At 37.1% G+C, this 18245-nt stretch overlaps 1 protein-coding gene across 2 annotated transcripts in view; it reads right to left on the bottom strand.

Moving 5' to 3' along the window:
• ADGRL4 (adhesion G protein-coupled receptor L4) overlaps nt 1–17925 on the bottom strand; it is a 107724-nt gene extending 89799 nt beyond the window's left edge. For both annotated transcript variants that reach the window (XM_045979627.1, XM_045979633.1), the window contains exons 1-2: nt 17799–17925; nt 16260–16409 (exon numbers count right to left, since the gene is read on the bottom strand). In XM_045979627.1, coding sequence (XP_045835583.1) covers nt 16260–16409; nt 17799–17820 — 172 coding nt within the window. In that variant the 5' untranslated portion in view covers nt 17821–17925. The remainder of the gene's footprint in view (nt 1–16259; nt 16410–17798) is intronic.
• Nucleotides 17926–18245: the final 320 nt, after the last annotated feature.

The raw sequence follows: 18245 nt of genomic DNA, 5'->3' as shown, positions 1-18245 counted from the left end.
AGTAGAGAGCCCAGATATGGACCCTCAACTGTATGGTCAAATAATCTTCGACAAAACAGGAAAAAATATACAGTGGGAAAAAGACAGTCTCTTCAATAAATGGTGCTGGGAAAACTGGACAGGTATATGTAGAAGAATGAAACTCGACCATTCTCTTACATCGTACATAAAGATAAACTCGAAATGGATAAAAGACCTCAACGTGAGACAGGAATCCATCAGAATCCTAGAGGAGAACATAGGCAGTAACCTCTTCGATATCAGCCACAGCAACTTCTTTCAAGATATGTCTCCAAAGGCAAAGGAAACAAAAGCGAAAATGAACTTTTGAAACTTCATCAAGATCAAAAGCTTCTGCACAGCAAAGGAAACAGTCAACAAAACAAAGAGGCAATCCACGGAATGGGAGAAGATATTTGCAAATGACAGTACAGACAAAGGTTGATATCCAGGATCTATAAAGAACTCCTCAAGACACACAAAACAGATAATCATGTCAAAAAATGGGCAGAAGATATGAACAGACACTTCTCCAATGAAGACATACAAATGGCTATCAGACACATGAAAAAATGTTCATCATCACTAGCCATCAGGGAGATTCAAATTAAAACCACATCGAGATACCAACTTACACCAGTTAGAATGGCCAAAATTAGCAAGACAGGAAACAACATGTGTTGGAGAGGATGTGGGGCAAGGGGAACCCTCTTAGCACTGTTGGTGGGAATGCAAGTTGGTTCAGCCACTTTGGAGAACAGTGTGGAGATTCCTCAAGAAATTAAAAATAGAGCTTCCCTACGACCCTGCAATTGCACTACTGGATATTTACTCCAAAGATACAGATGGAGTGAAAAGAAGGGCCATCTGTACCCCAATGTTTATAGCAGCAATGGCCACAGTCGCCAAACTGTGGAAAGAACCAAGATGCCCTTCAACGGACGAATGGATAAGGAAGATGTGGTCCATATACATGATGGAGTATTATGCCTCCATCAGAAAGGATGAACACCCAACTTTTGTAGCAACATGGACGGGACTGCAAGAGATTATGCTGAATGAAATAAGTCAAGCAGAGAGAGTCAAGTATCATATGGTTTCACTTATTTGTGGAGCTTAACAAATGACATGGAGGACATGGGGAGATGGAGAGGAGTAGGAAGTTGAGGGAAATTGGAAGGGGAGGTGAACCATGAGAGACTATGGAGTCTGAAAAAGAACCTGAGGGTTTTGGAGTGGGGGGGGAGGTTGGGCGAACCAGGTGGTGGGTAATAGGGAGGGCACGTATTGCATGGAGCACTGGGTGTTGTGCAAAAACAATAAATACTGTTACATTGAAAAAATAAATAAATAAAAATTTTAAAAAAATCGTTTAGCAGAGGGCCAACAGCGTGAAGGTACTGAATAAACATGACCCAAATTTTGGTTCTTATGTTATATCCATCAAAGAGAAATAAAGTAGAGATGTCCCCTTGGCTGGACAATTATGTATAGATAAGTGATTTGCTTAGGTCAGTCTAAAGAATCTCATGCAGGTAATATGTTTGGCTATTCTTTGGGGAAGATTTTCCATATTGCACAGTTTGTTTAAACTCTTGTCTGCAATCCATTTTTCCTGTGTGAGCACACCCTGAGTCAATATGTGTTAAGTAAACTGATATTTAAGACACATAAAAGACACTGACAATGTAACTACCTTTATTCTAGTTCAATCTCTTAAAAACTACTAATGTTTGTGAATAATATCTGTAACAACCTTTATTATGTTTTAATGCACTTATATGCACATGCTTTCTTATTTTTGATTTCATAAATATAGCTTTTAAAATATTAGGAAATATAAGTTACTTATTTAATTTATAAATATGTCACTCTTACATAACTCAAGGTGCTCCACCTTCAATATAGTAAACCAACTAAATCTAATATCAAATACATAAAACTCACTTGTTATGCAATATGGGGAGATTATTCAGACACCACACTAGAAAAAAAGTAGTTTTCCTTATACAGATAACAAAGTGATTAACTTGCCAATTCAATGTGAAGGAATAATATGGTTCCACATATGTATGGTTTTTTAAATCTAGTCAAGACACATGGCCAGATATTTCAATTAATGTGTAGCAAGGTCACAAAATCAATTTCTTATCAGCCAAAAACACTCATACAGTAAATTTTATTTTCAAACCATAATCTCTAAATTAAATCTGTGTACCTAAAAAATACAGTACAGAAACTCAGTCATTGGGTTTTCTCCCTGATAGCACTTTCACAAATGGCACAAGGCTTTGTATGCTATATATAGCTGACAATGTTTGGTTAGATTCTAATCTTCCTAGAGAATGTCATTATCTCTTTCCATGGCAAATAAAAGACCAAAGTGTTAATTTCCTCCTTAAAGTAAGTACTAGGTTTCAACAGTTCTGACTTTCTACCTTCCAGCAATTTATTTGGGAACTTTTAAACAATTATAAAGAGAATCTCTGAAACTGTATACTAACCAGACTTCTTGGTAATAGAAATAAATTATCTAAACATAAAATTGTGGGAAAATATAGAAATAATATAGAAAACAGGAGCACATTGCTGTTAATCCACATAAAAGGACTTTGTAGGAATTGAGCTTGTCTGACCAATGACAAATGACCAATGACCAATGACTCAAGATAATCACGTTTTTAATGAAAACTCTTTGACTTGAATGTAAAATACCATCATCTGTTATATTTGGGTGTTGAAATTCTTTCTTTATATTCCAGTTTCTTAAACTGAATCTTTTTTTCTCCTAATATCCTCATTCTCACCTTCTTTACAACCACACATGAGACTATAGTAACTTAAGTGTTAGTACCTTTTATCTATATTCAATGACAATGGGCCAAAATAGTTAAAGGAACTGAAATACTTCAATGACCTTGCCCTAATATCTTCATACCCATAAAATAACAATTTTCATGCCAGATAAATATGCTGTGTTCTCTGTTTTTTAACATTGCAAATGTCTGAGACATTTATATAAATGCTGTATACAATCCACAGCGGTGTTCTCTTCTATAGCTGACTAACAAATTATACAAATCTACTGTAAATTCAGATCCTTGGGACCAAGATGATGTTTGATGGTTTAAAAACACAGGATGTGAAATTGTATCTCAAGCAGATAGGAAATAGAAAATTATCTGAGATAATACATTTAGAGTTGTTCAAATCATTTTCCTCACAGCCTCCTAAACATGTAATCTTTTTAGTTGATTTCAGCACTGCTAAATGGAATGAAAAGAATCTTTCCTAGAGCAAGAAAATGAGTAACTCTTGGGAAGGGTTAAAATAAATTTTTTTGTTGTTAAAACATTTTCTTCATAATCTTTATATTTATATTTTGGAAGTATCAAAATTTTAATGAAATGATTTAAAGCTATAGGAAGTAAGAATATTTTATTTCTTCCCATTTCATGTGACCATTTATTCTATTTTAACCAAATTTAGAGCTTGGTAAAAAACAAAATGAACAACAGTCCTTCACTTTGTACACTATGCAATAAAGGTAAAACTTCCTCTTAAATATTTAATCAAAAAATAAATACAATTTCAGGTAAAGTTGTATTTAAAAAGGTCACTTCATTAGAAGGACTAATAAATTTGAGATGAGTGTTTTTAATAACACCATAGATTATAATTCCTCTTTGCAGTTAAAGAAAAGGATCAAAGTACTAATATGATTAAAAGTAAATACATCATTGTTTAAGTGCCATAATTTCACACTTCCTAAAATTTTTGTGAAAAAGCATTTTTGATACCCAAGACTCAAAAGGAGATACCATAGTCAACATAACTCCTGGGACTCTAAAGATGAAGACCAGGGGTGCCTAAAACTGAGGGACCATCACAAAAGATTAGTGCCAATATTGCAACTAACCCTGCCTTAACACATGCTACTTCCTAATTCATGAAAATGCTTAAAAGAGCAGTAATAAGTTAATGAGTATTTGGTCTTTGAGTGATAGATGATCACTCAACATGAAGTAAGAAAACAAAGATAGCACGGAAAATGTATAAGAGGCTTATGATGCTCAGTGATCATCCATGCAAATTTTCCATCTGCCTATAATGGAGTCTCATCATTTAAAGCAAAATATTTGTGATGGGATCACATCTAAGGTAATCTTGCTATAATGGCCTGTTACAATGTCTAAAATTCAGCCAAAACTGAGTGTTGGTTAGGGCAAGTAGAAATATCATCTCTGATGTTTTAATATATTCAGCATAGGCAAGGAACAATAAAGATAGTGCACCAACCTGTCAGAATAGCCACTGAAAAACAATCCATAAAATTTTATAGGTTGGATTCAAGGCATTTTGGTAATTTCCAAGGATACAATCAAGAATAAGAACTAGTCACTATCTCCAAGCTGCCAGCACTGTTGGGACTCCCCCAGGGACTAATGAAAAGCAGGTTGACGTTATTCAAACTTACCCCAACATTATATATTAACACAAAAATAAAAAGAAATGATAAAGAGAACATGAAAAATTAAGCAATTATTCTTAATAGAGATGAGAAAACCCTGCAAAGAGAGCAACATGCACTGTGTCTTTCATACACAATGAGTCCCAGCTTATACTTCCAACATGGAAAGTGTCCAATTTCTCCCAAGTGCATGCATTATTGATTATCCTGTCCCATTTGTGGAGCCAGACCCAAAGACATTTCGATCCCTGTAAATACAGGTAACCCTTAGAAGGAAGATATTTGGCTCCAGGTTTCCAACTGACCGGACTGACCCTCTAGTCACTTCCATTCTCACCATCCCTGGCTCATCACATATTCATAAATATGCAGTTTTTTTCGGAATTGCAGCACAAGGACAAGTTTCATTTGTAGCATTTTGTTCTAGATGTTAGTTAAATGGTGATCATACAAGCACATGGGTTACAACCCTCTTCCCCATAAAATGGATGTGTACACCATCTTATTCAAAGGGGTTACACTCAGCAGCATCTAACAGTAACTAAACCTCTCCAATACGAAAGCTAATATAAAAATCAAGATTTTATAGCCTCCTTGTTTGTTTTTAATGGTTTGAATGACTCTGATACAGTAGTGATCTTGCTGATTATATTTAATGGCTTACTTTTCAGCCCTGAAACAGAGAGGGGGGAGTTCACTGAAGGTCTCATTTCACAGAGAAACAGTCTCAGATGCACTTTGTGACTCATTGCGAGAATCTCAGCTGACAGGACTAGGATATTTGTACAAGTTTGGAGACCTTGGCACAACAGTATTAGAATTTATATCAGAGAATCTAGTTACTAGGGCATGGCATACTAGGAAGGCTCCAATTTATAGGGCTGGGTCTTAGCTCCTGGAATATAAGGATGTAAGGGATGGATCTAATAATGGGAACTTGAAAAATAAGATTATGGTTTGGAAATTATTATTATTATTTTTTTAGATTTTATTTATTTATTTGACAGAGATCACAAATAGGCAGGGAGACAGGCGGGGGGGTGGGGAAGCAGGCTCCCCGCTGAGCAGAGAGCCTGATGCGGGGCTCGATCCCAGGACCCCAGGACCATGACCTGAGCCAAAGGCAGAGGCTCTAACCCACTGAGCCACCCAGGTGCCTCTGGAAATTATTTTTAAGATGATGATTAATATCACAGGATTTCTAAAATATACTCCTCCTCCCTTCCTTAGTCTCAGGAAAGGAATTAAATGAAGCAGAGATTAAATGAAAGTAAATGAATGTAGAAATGAGTCTTGGGGCGACTGGGTGGCTCAGTGGGTTAAGCTCCTGACTTCGGCTCAGGTCATGATCTCAGAGTCCAGGGATTGAGTCCTGCATCAGGCCCTTTGCTCAGTGGGGAACCTGTTTCCTCTCTCTCTCTCTCTCTCTCTCTCTGCCTACTTACAATCTTTCTCTGTCAAATAAATAAATAAAATCTTTAAAAAAAAAAAAAAGAAGAAATGAGTCTCAAAGGACTGACAATAATGTTTCCCGTAGTCATTCACTCTCCTGATGGCAACAGCTACCCAAAAGTCCTTTCTCTCATTCTGACCCTGTGATTTGAGTAGGTTTTCACCCTAGGCTCCAGGAACAGAGCAAACTGATAGTAACTCCGTCATTATATTCTATTATTATTTAAGGGGATAAAGGTAATAAACAACTTGAATGTATAAATAAAAGTGACAGGCTCTGAGGTAAACTATACTCCTTTCTTATAGCAGGGAATCAATCAATGGGTGTTCCTGGAGCATAAACTGAGAAGTGAAGGCACAAATATATTTCGTAAAAGATAGGAGGGAATTAGAGGGCTCTTTTAATTGAAGATTCACATCTTAAGTTCTGGGAAATTGTCAGATCTTTTATTATTTCCTCTGCTAAATCTTGTCTGATCCTTTCTTCAGTAAGACTTACATTAAATGGCTATCAGGTTCTCTGTGTCTGGTCCTGTTTCTTAGTTTTGTTCTTATATTTTTCATCTGAGCTTTTTAGTCCTGCAATTTATTGGATATTATTTTTCAGCCCTTCAACTGTACATTATCAACTCAATTTGGGAATAATATTGATCAAACGATAACTTTATTTTATTGGAGGAGAAAAATACATTTGGTGTGCCTGGCAGGAACCATCAAAAGTATTAGCCCGTGAATTCAGGAAATCACTTGGGAAAACAGACAACAAGGGGAGACTGTTATGGGCTCCATATTAATGACATTATAATGTGAAAACCACAGATAAATCACGCAATCAGGATTGGAAAACCCATTAGCTACCTTGTTTCACTTTTGAGATAAAGCATGGAAAGAATTTGGGAGAGGTCTTGGCACAAATAAAGGAAAAGATGACAAAAGGGTGAAATTGTGTTATAAAAAGGGTGAGAATGCTGAGCCCATCAGCTCAGAATATCTTGACGAAGGAGAATATCTTGACGAAGGAGTCCTGATATGTTAATAATTTTTATATTTGAAGCTTCCCTGTTCCATGTGGTAGGAGAGAAAACCCAGGAATGGAGATTTTAGTGATTTGTGAGCATTGGTTTGTATTACTGACAACCTTACCATCCTATTGTCTTGACGCCTCTTGCTATAAAATGAGGAACAGAGGAGAAAACAGGTATATGAGGAATTGAGCAGCAAAAAGTTTTTAAAATACATCGAAGAAGAAAGCATTTTGTGGTATGATAGTTTTTTTGTACATAGACGCCTATTTTAGCTGTTTCGTTTGAATGCAAACTTTTCCAGAATCGCTTTGAAAATATAAACCAGACTTTTCCCTTCAATCTCTTTGTTTTTTCTTCCTAAAAGTATCATTTTCCAGGCTAATTGTCTATTTATTCATCTTTGTGTTTGTATTATTGGCTTTTCTCCAATGACTGCTTATCCTTGCATGACCCTCATGTTTTTAATTAAAGAACAATGTTGATTATACAGGTAGCTTGGCCGAGGTTCCGCCTGCCAGCCATTACTACCTCTTCAGTGCAAGAGAGTTCGGAATTCCCTGTATGGGGAGGGGCAATGAAGGAAGAAAACAATTTCCAAGCATCCTTCCAGGTAGCATAGATGAGGAGTAGGCAGAAAGCTGACATCAGTTTTTACTCTCACCCATTCCTTCCAGGCAGATGCCAGTTACCTCTGGAGTTTTTTTCTTGGCTTTATTTGGGGTCAAACACCAATGGGGAATAAAGAGCCCAATCAGCACAACCTTTGGGAAATAATGTCTAAACCAGTCACTAGTCACGTAGATTGCCGCTCCCTTTCTGGCTTCGGCTTTGAGACGTTCTCTCTTAATTTACAGAGTTCTCATGCCCAACTCCCTTTTACTGTCAGTATGCTGGGCTGTAAGGAGGTGGATGAACAGAGTTCAACTATTATATCTATTCTATCTGATGAGTTTCAACTATTATATCTGTTCTATCTGATGAGTTTCATTAAGATAGGGAAACTTAGAAATTATTTTAACAGGTGCCTGGGTAGCTCAGTGGGTTAAGTGACTGCCTTCAGCTCAGGTCATGATCCCATGGTCCCAGGATCAAGTTCCACATCAGGCTTTCTGCTCAGTAGAGAGTCTGCTTCTCCCTCTGACCTTCTCCCCTCTCATGTTCTCTCTCTCTCTCTCTCTCTGTCACATACATAAATAAAATCTTTAAAAAAATTGTTTTAACTTCCCTGCATTTAAGGTATTTTAAACATACATACTTCATATATTTTTCTTTTTAATCAGTTGCTTTGATAAGGTAGTGGGGAAAAAAGCAGATTCGAGGTGGGGGGCTACAACCAAAATCATTCATTTTTGTCTCAGGCTCAGTTTCCTTATTTGCAGACTTACTTCACAGAGTTGTTTGGGAATTATATAAAGCAATAATTTGAATGTGTTTTCACTGGAAAATTATTTAATCTATAAATTGATGATAATACTAGCTCTTATTTCAGAGAGTTGTTATGAGGATTAAATTTATAAATTCATGTAAAGAGCTTAGAATAGTGTGTAGCTCACAGAAAGCACTAAAGACAACATCGATATTGTTATTCTGTTTTGTGAATAAACTGTAAAGATGAAAGTTATTTATTTAAGTATGAAAGAAGACTAAATAAGGAAGAAGAGAAATAATGGGAAAGTGGATAATCAGGAGACTAGATAATTTGTTTCCAAAATAAGCAGAAGTATGAAGTATGCTGATGTCCTATCAAACTGGGGCTATCCCAGAACAAAGGAAATATCCTCAATTTTGCAACATAAAGTTTGCTATCTTTTTTTTTTTTTTAAGATTTTTATTTATTTATTTAACAGACAGAAATCACAAGTAGGCAGAGAGGCAGGCAGAGAGAGAGGAAGGGAAGCAGGCTCCCTGCCGAGCAGAGAGCCCGATGCGGGGCTCGATCCCAGAACCCCGGGATCATGACCTGAGCCGAAGGCAGAGGCTTTAACCCACTGAGCCACCCAGGTGCCCTTAAAGTTTGCAATCTTAAAATATTGATGAAAGATCAGAGCTAGAATAAACACAGTAGAAAAACTGGGACTCAGTAACTGAATTTGTGGTATTGAAGGTGCTGTCTCTACTATTCTTTTATTCTTATTTCTACCAGTATTTTTCTTGAAAAGCAACAGGGGATTAAAATGTATGAAAAATTCCACATTTAGAGCACACTTTCCGTTTAATTTTAATTTCCTAGCAGCTCCTAAAGATATGGCTAAAGAGAAAGTTTAAGATGGTACAGCTGCCATGTTCACTTTGCATACAAAATGGAAACTAGCTTTAGAAAAACAATATCCAATTTTTATTGATGCCTTATCATCAGCACACATTATATGCCATATAGATGGCATATATATATATATACACACAACAAATGTGTATACACACACATACACACACACACATATATATATATATACTTTATGAGCTGATGTTTTAGCCTGAAGTCAAAATAAAAAATGGTAGTCCTCACTTAGGAGAAAAAAAATAAATAAATAACAGCACTCTAATACTGCAAAAACAGATGGTAAGTCTTATTTAGAATTGACTTAACACAGAATTTTGAACAACTCTTTTTGATTGTTGAAATTTGAATTCAGAAGCGATGTGTTTATTTTTAATTATCTATGCTGATATTACTTCTCTGATTCTAAATATCTAATTAACCTACCTAGATAATACTGATTTAAAAATGATTAACAATAGATGAGACTTGGAGGCTCAGTGGGTTAAAGCCTCTGCCTTTGGTTTAGGTCATGATCCTAGTGTCTTGGGATCAGGCTTTCTGCTCATCAGAGAGCCTGCTTCCCACCCACTCTCTCTGCCTGCCTCTCTTCCTACTTGTAATCTCTGTCTGTCAAATAAATAAATAAAATCTTTAAAGAAAAAAAAATGAACAAATGAGACTTTTATTTGAAAAAAAATCTTTTCATGATATTCCGTCATAGATGACTTGGGAAAACCCAAAATCCTATGTTCCTATTAAAGCCTCTTTTAAGATCTCAAGCTATTTCTTACTTTCTTTATCTCATTAATTCTTATAACTATCCTGTGTGAGAAACATGAAACTGGAGGATTTTAAAAAAACGATTTTTGAAACAGTCTGCATCAGACTGCATGACTTGATGACATTAAGTCAGATCAGTAAGTCTTTACAGATAAAACTGTGCAGCTGATCTGAGTGCTCCATGGCTGGGTGGCTCAGTAGGTTGAACATCGAACTCTTGGTTTGGGCTCTGGTCCTGACCTCAGGATTGTGAGATCAAGCCCCTAGCATCTGGCTCTGCACACTGAGCAGGGAAACTGCGTGAGATTCTCTCTCTCCCTCTGCCCACTCCATCTACCCCTGCTTGCACGCATGCTTTCTCTCTCTCTTTCTCTATGTGAATAAATAATTTTTTTAAAAAAATACTTTATTTATCTATTTGACAGGGAGTGAGAGAGAGCCTAAGCAGGGGGAGGAGAGGCAGACAGAGGGAGAAACAGGCTCCCTGCCGTGCCGAGCAAGGAGACTGTTGTGGGACTGGAGCCACCTCTCCAACCGACTGAGCCACCCAAGTGTCCCTGAATAAATAAAACCTCAAAACAAAACAAAAACAAAACCCTTGCAGCTGATTAGCAAAACTCAAATGACCCAAGTAGCAAGTGGGGCCAGCACTTTCCTTTATTTGTGCCTTCTTTCATTTCCCTCCCTCTCCTTCTTTCCCTCTTTCTTATTGCAATCTTCAGAAGGAAGTGGCTCCTGATTTTTAAGTAATATTTAAATAATATTTGAACAACAGCAGGTGCTAGATGGAAGAAAGTTAGATAACATTACAGTTTCATCTTCCTTCATATGTGATACGTTAATAAAAATTTTTGAGGAAGCAAATTTTTTCTTGTAAAACAAATGCACTTTTATGTACTCCAAATGATCTTAGGTAAAAAAATACTGATACAAACTTGAAAAAGTATGAACTCTGATGTATTTCTAGGTAGTCATGTATTAGATTTGTTTAAAGTGAGGTGCATATTTCCTTGAGATTTCTTATACTGAATGGAAAATGTAACCAAAGAAATGACAGTCTGAATTAAACCAAGGCTTACATTCCCGGATGCATGATTTCCATGAACTTCCTCCAAATAAATAAAGTATCTTTTCTAATTCCAGAAACCCTTTTCCTCATACTAGAAATATGATCTCTTTCGTTTGTTGACAAGAGGGGCTGCACAATAGAGAAAAAAAACAAAACAAAACAAAAATACCTCTACCATAATAATTAGGTGAGATTTCCTAAAAAATATCCATTCCATAAGATGACAAATTCCTTCAACATATAGGAAGAGAAAAATAAAAGAAGAAACCGGTATAAAAACTTCCTTTAAGCTATTATTTTATTTTTAAAAGAAGAAGGAAAAAAGAACTTGTACCATTTAAATTTTGCTGACCCTATCTTTATTATGGAAATTTCCACACTGTCATTTTGTTAAATATTTAAAACTGTAGTTATTTTTTGTAGGATGCAGTTTAGATAGTATATCTGTGTTAACTGATGATACACATGTACACACACACACACACACACACACACACATTTTGTATGCTTTGCTTCTGTTCTGATGACTTTTGGTGTGCCCATTTTGATGAACATCCTCTTTATTACTAAAAACGAACTGTTATGGAAAAAAAAAATCACAAGTCATTAGTGCTTATCTTGTAGCCCGGACAGACTCATGCTAGCTTTCCATGCTAGTGGATTATTTTAATTAGCATTTCTCCCATATTCTGAACCCACAGACAATTTCTTCTTTGTAACTCTTAGATAGCTACTGTGACATTGTTCTCTCTGCATTTACCAGTGTCCCAATGTTCTCCAGTTCATTATGATATCCTTCCAGTCAAATTTTACAAGCATACATATGGTTATTTCATAATGATGAAAAGCTGGTTTTTTTTAAGTGTAGAGTATGTCTCCCTGAGTTGCAGGCACCGAGACTTCATTATTTCTTGTAAAGTGCTTGTGATGTTGTTAATATTAGGCATGTCCCAAACTATGAAAGATTTTTATACATGCATACAAGCAGTCAATTACTGCCTTCCTGACCTTTCCTAGCCTCACCTGGGGCAACTTTTTTTCTCCTGCCCACGCTGACTTCATGAAACTTCCCAAAACACAGTACCACTTAATGAGCTTCTATGATAGTCTATCTCTTCCACACCCACAATGTACTGCATCCTTCCCCTTATTCTTGCTTCTCCCCTCTCCTAGTTCAGTTTATTTTAACTCAAGCAATATTACGTTTCATACGTACAGAAGGATTCTTTCAACTCTTCCAACCTCCCTCCCCTTTTTAAAACTTTCCTAATTACCCAGGGACGATGGGATGTCTTGCTCTCTAGATTTATAACTGTGCCCCAGAAAGTAATCAACCTTATGAGAAGCATAAGGGATAGCCACATTAATATATGTTTAAAAGACTAAAATGACCCAAATTTTAGGAAAATCTCATCAACAATTTCAGAAGCCTTTAACTGTACCCCCAAATTTCTACACAAACACTTCTCTGTCTTGTCTTAAAATATCCACATTGTCAGCATAAAGGTGAGTGTGTAAATAAATTGCTGTCAATACCTCAGTAAAGTTGTTGAAAATAATGAATACCTTCCTGTTAACATGATATTGTTTTACCAATTTGGTTTAAAAACCCGTAGTACACTAATTATGTCAGGTGGTTAGTAATATAGTGACATTTTTGGTATTCTAGAGAAGGTTGCGATCCCTAGGGTTTGAGTCCTAGCTTTGTAGCCTTAGCCTTGGGACACTGGGGAACTCACTTAAGCTTTCATTGTCCTGTTTCTCTCACATGCAACAAGCTATAATGTGGAGTTCAACAGAACTAGTTATAACCAGTCAAAATGGTATTTGTAAATAATAGACAGCATCCGGGGGCGCCTGGGTGGCTCAGTGGGTTAAAGCCTCTGCCTTCAGCTCAGGTCATGATCTCAGGGTCCTGGAATCAAGCCCCACATCGGGCTCTCTGCTCTGCAAGAAGCCTGCTTCCCCCTCCCTCTCTGCCTGCCTCTCTGCCTACTTGTGATCTCTGTCTGTCAAATAAATAAATAAATAAAAATTAAAAAAAAAAGACAGCATCCATACTTTTTATTTCAAAAGCTTATTAAGTAAATTAAGCTATCTTGGGTAGAAATGACAAACTCTAATGAGTTATACCAAATACCATTGTTTTTATAGGTTAGGTTGACCCTTGTTCATTTATTCCTATTCTACCTAATGGTGTCGTCTTTCCAAGACACACAGAGTGTCATGTAACTCGGCTACGTAATACTTGCCAACAACTCTTCTTTGTTAAGAGAATAGCATCCATATCCTGACATCCCAACTCAATTTCCATGAAGCCCTCAGCTGATATACCCTCTGATACATATTCAGCATGAAATAATTGGGGCTCCTTCATCCAGCATGAAATACTTGGGGCTCCTTCAAACACGCCACCCATGTTCAACTTCTAGGCCTTTGTTACGAGTGATTCATTTTGCCTGACGTTGTCACTTTGTCAGTCTTAACCAATCCTATTTATTCTTCAACTATCAGCCTCAATATCACCTCCAGTTGGAAAGGTTCCCTGCAGTTGGTTACACATCTCAAATTTACCTGTGTTTATACATTTTATGACACTGCATCAAGCTGTTAGTAAAGTTCTGTAACTGTGCCTAGATATCCTGAAAGCAAGGCTGATTTCTTGTTTATTACCTTAATCCAAGGGCATAGCAGTATCTGGTAGGCAGAGACCTTGTGCTCAAGCACAACGGGTAAGAGTATAGTCCCTGGAAACAGACTTTGGCTCAAATCTTAGCTCTACCACTTATTTGTTGCATCATTTGTGATTCACTTGGACTTTCTAAGACCCTATTTCTTTATAGATAAAGTGAGAATAACAATAGATGAAGGAGTTGTGCTAATTAATATCTCAGACTCAGGGCACAGTAGATATTAGCTATCCTGATGTGATGGTGATGATGATAATGATGAAAATAATAAATATTTGTTTAATAAATGGATAATTAAGTGAAATAAAATCACTACTATTAAAACTTGTTTCTATGGGATCAGGTTATCCAAATTCTAAATGACTTGTTCAAAACTAGTTCTTGGAACAGAGTACATTTAGTGAGGTCTAGTTATGACCATAGCGTTTATTTGGCAGGTCTCTTGGGAGGAACCAAATTTGATGGAGATGGGGAAGATGACAGTAATGAGATAAAAAAGAAACCAACTTTTATTCCTTAAGAAGTAAGCACCCTCTGTAACAGAACTCTGTTCGGTTATTATTGATCTAACACCAATTTTAGAGAAAGGTAGGAAAAGTGGGAAAGTTCTTTAGAGATGAAGAAAGCCAAGACTCTTCAAACCCAATATATAAGCCAGAGTCGTCAGCAGTTGAGAACACATTGTTTTAATTCTAAAAAGCAGATTAAATATACTTACGGAGAAAAATGTTAAAAGTCTATCAGTGAATTAATAAAAGATGAAAAAAGGTGGAAATCATTGTTTGAACAGTTTTAAGGGGACATTATATACCTCATATAGTGAATATTGAAACAAGTGAATTTATAACATTTTTAAAGTAAGGGGTTTAGGTTAAAAAGAACTTGAAAAAAAAAAAAAGGCCATTACAAATTGTGTTCTGTGTGAGAAGAGATCACAGCCCACAAGATCTTGAAGTATTTTTTTTTCCAACAGAAAGTATTTTCTGCCCTTCAGCTAACTATTGACTTAGGCAACAGGGAAAAAAAACAAGTGTACTGGATAATGGGAGATGCATTTTAAAAAAAATCATTAAAAAGATGATTATAGTCTGGTTAGCTGCTGAAGGTCCAAGTTGTGAAAAATTATAGATGTTAATGATGGTAATCATGACAGTTGAAAAGTATCTAAATAACAAAAAGGCAACACCATGTCGAAGTGTTATGATACAACTTGTAATGATTAGCAGAAAAGCACACTAATATGTTTGATGCAATATTTTGAAGGTCACTCGACTATCAACTTCCCATAATGCCATTCAATTAAATACACAATAAAAATCTAAGATTATTTATAGAAAGAATTTTGTAGCGCTTGTAGAATAGTATATTACAAATCCCGGCTGTATGTACAAGCAGAAACGCCTGATCTAATGCACCATTAAGCAACTGTAGCTGTGCTCTACATTTTTTAAACATTAAACTAATTATGATGAGGTCTGGCCTTACTATGTACTGCATATTTAATCTTTTTTAAGAGCCTATCAAATTGAATCACGAGATGCAACTTGTTTATGCTATAAGCAAACACATGCAATATTAACAATGTACGATATTCTGGCCTAATTAGAAAAAGTCCATGTTATCTTAAATACATTTAGGAGTATAAAACCACACAGTTCTAATTTGAACTTGCCATTTAATTATATTTTAAACTAATTTATATGACTTGAAATTGTTTTCTTTCTTTCTTTCTGTTTTTCCTCCTCTTTTTCTCTCTCTGCTACACAGAACATTTTTCCATTGACTCAGTTAAAACTAAATTCTACTAAAAATGAAAGAGAGAATAAGGACAGAGTGAAGCTTGAGGGAAGCGGAAGAGTGTTGGTAGAAACCACAGATAAGAAATCACTGAAATGTGATTATCAGATAGGGTTCTGTTTATTAAATCCGTGGCCCGAACTGAACCCTGCCAGGACCTTTTCCACTGTTCTTGATCTGGATTGTAGCCTCAAGTTCTATAAATGAGATCTACTTTTTCAGGAAAGAATATATTTTCAAAATTCCCTTTCTCTCTCTCTCTCTTTGGGGTATCATGCAGGGTATACAGGCAAAACCCTTGAATCTCTTAATATTGTCCTCAAACTTAGGAAGTCAAGTACTAAGGAAGGTACCTGAAGGCAACACTTAACAGTATAGGCGGGACTTCATGAACTTTCTGTTCTTCTGCCCACGAAAGCATTGACTCTGCTCTCTGCAACTTAATTTTCCAGCTTAACTTCAAGGATAATCTTTAAGGATTACAGAAAAATAAGATATACATAGAATCCTCAGAAATCAATAATCAAGTATAAATTTTCAAGTGGGAAGTTCAAACTTATTATTGAGCTAATTAAGTTTTTTTTTTTTTTTTAAATCAATAGCATGAAATCAAACAGTTGAATGTAAAACAATTTCTGGGCAAGGAAGAACCAATCACATCAGAATTTAATCTTTCAAAAAAATCCAAAAGAGGAAAACAATAAAGATTGTTTACCTTCACAAATTGTGACACCGTTTCCTGAAAATCCCATGTTACAGTAACAGGCTTCAACTCCATTGCGTATTTCACATTTTGCATTTGGAAGGCAAGGTGTCTTGGTGCAATTTTGAGTGTAGGAAGAATTCAGCAAAGTGGAAAAACCCACTAAGGAAAACAGAGAAATATGTTTTTAAAAAAAAGAAAGAAAGAAAAGAAAAAGAAAAGCTCACCCCTCACATTGTTGAGTTAGACTACAATGAACACAAAAACCTTTCTTTCTTTCCATCTAGATAAATGGATTATAAGAATTTCCCAAGGGAGTATTTACCTAAACAACAGCACAAGAGCAAGTAAGCAAAAAGATTAGCACTTTCTTCAATCTCTCTTTATCAAGTAAATCTCAACAAAGCTATAATGTAGTAAACAACGCAGCTCTATAAAGAAAACACTGTTCCTAGATCACTGGTCTCTTCACTCCAGAGGTGAGATGTTTTTAAAGGAAGCTGCATGATTGTAAAGCAATTTCCCTCCTCTGGGAATGATTCTGTAAAGAAATCAAGATGAATTGATTGTTTGGGTCTTTTCAAATTCAAATCTGTGTAATTTTAAGATGAAGAGCAACATATCAAAACATCCAGTAGGACAAATGTACTTAACTGTTTTTTTTTTTCTGTATTCCAATGTTCTTTTTAAATTCTCCCTTGCCCATCATAAAGTTTATACTATTTTTTTTTTCCGTTAGAGGAATTTAAGATAAACTCAGGATATTGGTCAAAAATGGATCTTTCCGAAACCAACACCATGCAAACGCACCCAACAAAATGAGGCACAAAAGAGAACACGACTTTATTTCAGAGTTACTGAAAACAAAGTTGAAAATGGTATTCTGTGGGCTGTTAGGAAAAGATAAGGAAAAGTCTACGCCGATCCTTTTTTTTATATTGTTGTCCCCTGTCTTCTCCAAGACACGCCTGTCTGAGCATGGACAGCCAGGAAATCATGCAAGTTAAGTGTTCGCAAAAACACTCATCAGAGATACACTGTTCTTATCGGGTAACCAGAGATTGTTAAACTTTCCATTCTAAATCCCGGCCTCGCATAGTCCCGTATAAACCTTCCCAACCAGAATTAATTCAGCTTCAGAGCTGTGATTTATCTTTCTGCGCAGCAGCCTCCAAATGGTATTTTAAACGAACCCAAAGTCTGGGCTGGCAGCCCCTCAAAATGCCAGGAAACCTCCCCCAGGTGTCATTGGTTTGGCTTTCCCAAATTTCTTGAGGGGAGATCAGAAGAAAAAAAAAAAAAAAAAGGTCACAGTCTGAGCCTGTGGGGACTTTGGGGGTTTTGTATTCAGGAATAAAAAGGTGACTTAGTCCCTGGGCCCTGAATATCGAATTACAGAGTTGAAAGGCCAAGAAGAAAAACATCCTGAGAAGTCCCGCGTCAATTCTCAGAAACCCGGCCCCAGGCACTGGACGCGCAAGCTGCACCTCGAGCAGACCCACCCCTGCAGGCCAGCTGCCCTCCCTACGCCGGCGCGGGGCGAGCACTCACCTAGGAGCGGGAGGAGTCTCATTGGCGGCGGCCGCGGAGCTGGCGGTGGCGGGAGTGCGGCTGGCAGTGCGGGTCGAGTACCGGGGACGCAGCTGGGCTGCAGCGCCAGGGTCCCGGCTCCGGCCCCCGTGACGCACAGCTTCCTCCGGACACTTTCCGGCCTCTTTTGTGTCAGCGCTCGGGTCAGGCCCTGAGTGTGCCGGTCACGTCCGCCTCCCCACTCCAACCCCTGGCCGGTTCCTCCAACCCGCCTTGACCTCACCCCCTGCCTCTGGACCACCTCAGCCCTCCGGCTGACCCTCTGAGGGCTCACTTTGCCCCCAGGCAGCAGCGCTGCCCTCAAACTTTGGGCTGGGTAGCCAAAACAAGGCAGAGGCCCACGGACTGTCTCACTGGAGAGTATCCAGAATTGCGAAGGCTTAGGGGTACTTCCTAGAGCCTAAATTC

This window comes from Meles meles, chromosome 1 (genome assembly GCF_922984935.1).
Source record: "Meles meles chromosome 1, mMelMel3.1 paternal haplotype, whole genome shotgun sequence".
NCBI classification, from domain to species: domain Eukaryota; kingdom Metazoa; phylum Chordata; class Mammalia; order Carnivora; family Mustelidae; genus Meles; species Meles meles.
The sequence above is the reverse complement of the archived record's forward strand: the minus strand, read 5'-3'. Positions and strand labels throughout refer to the sequence as shown.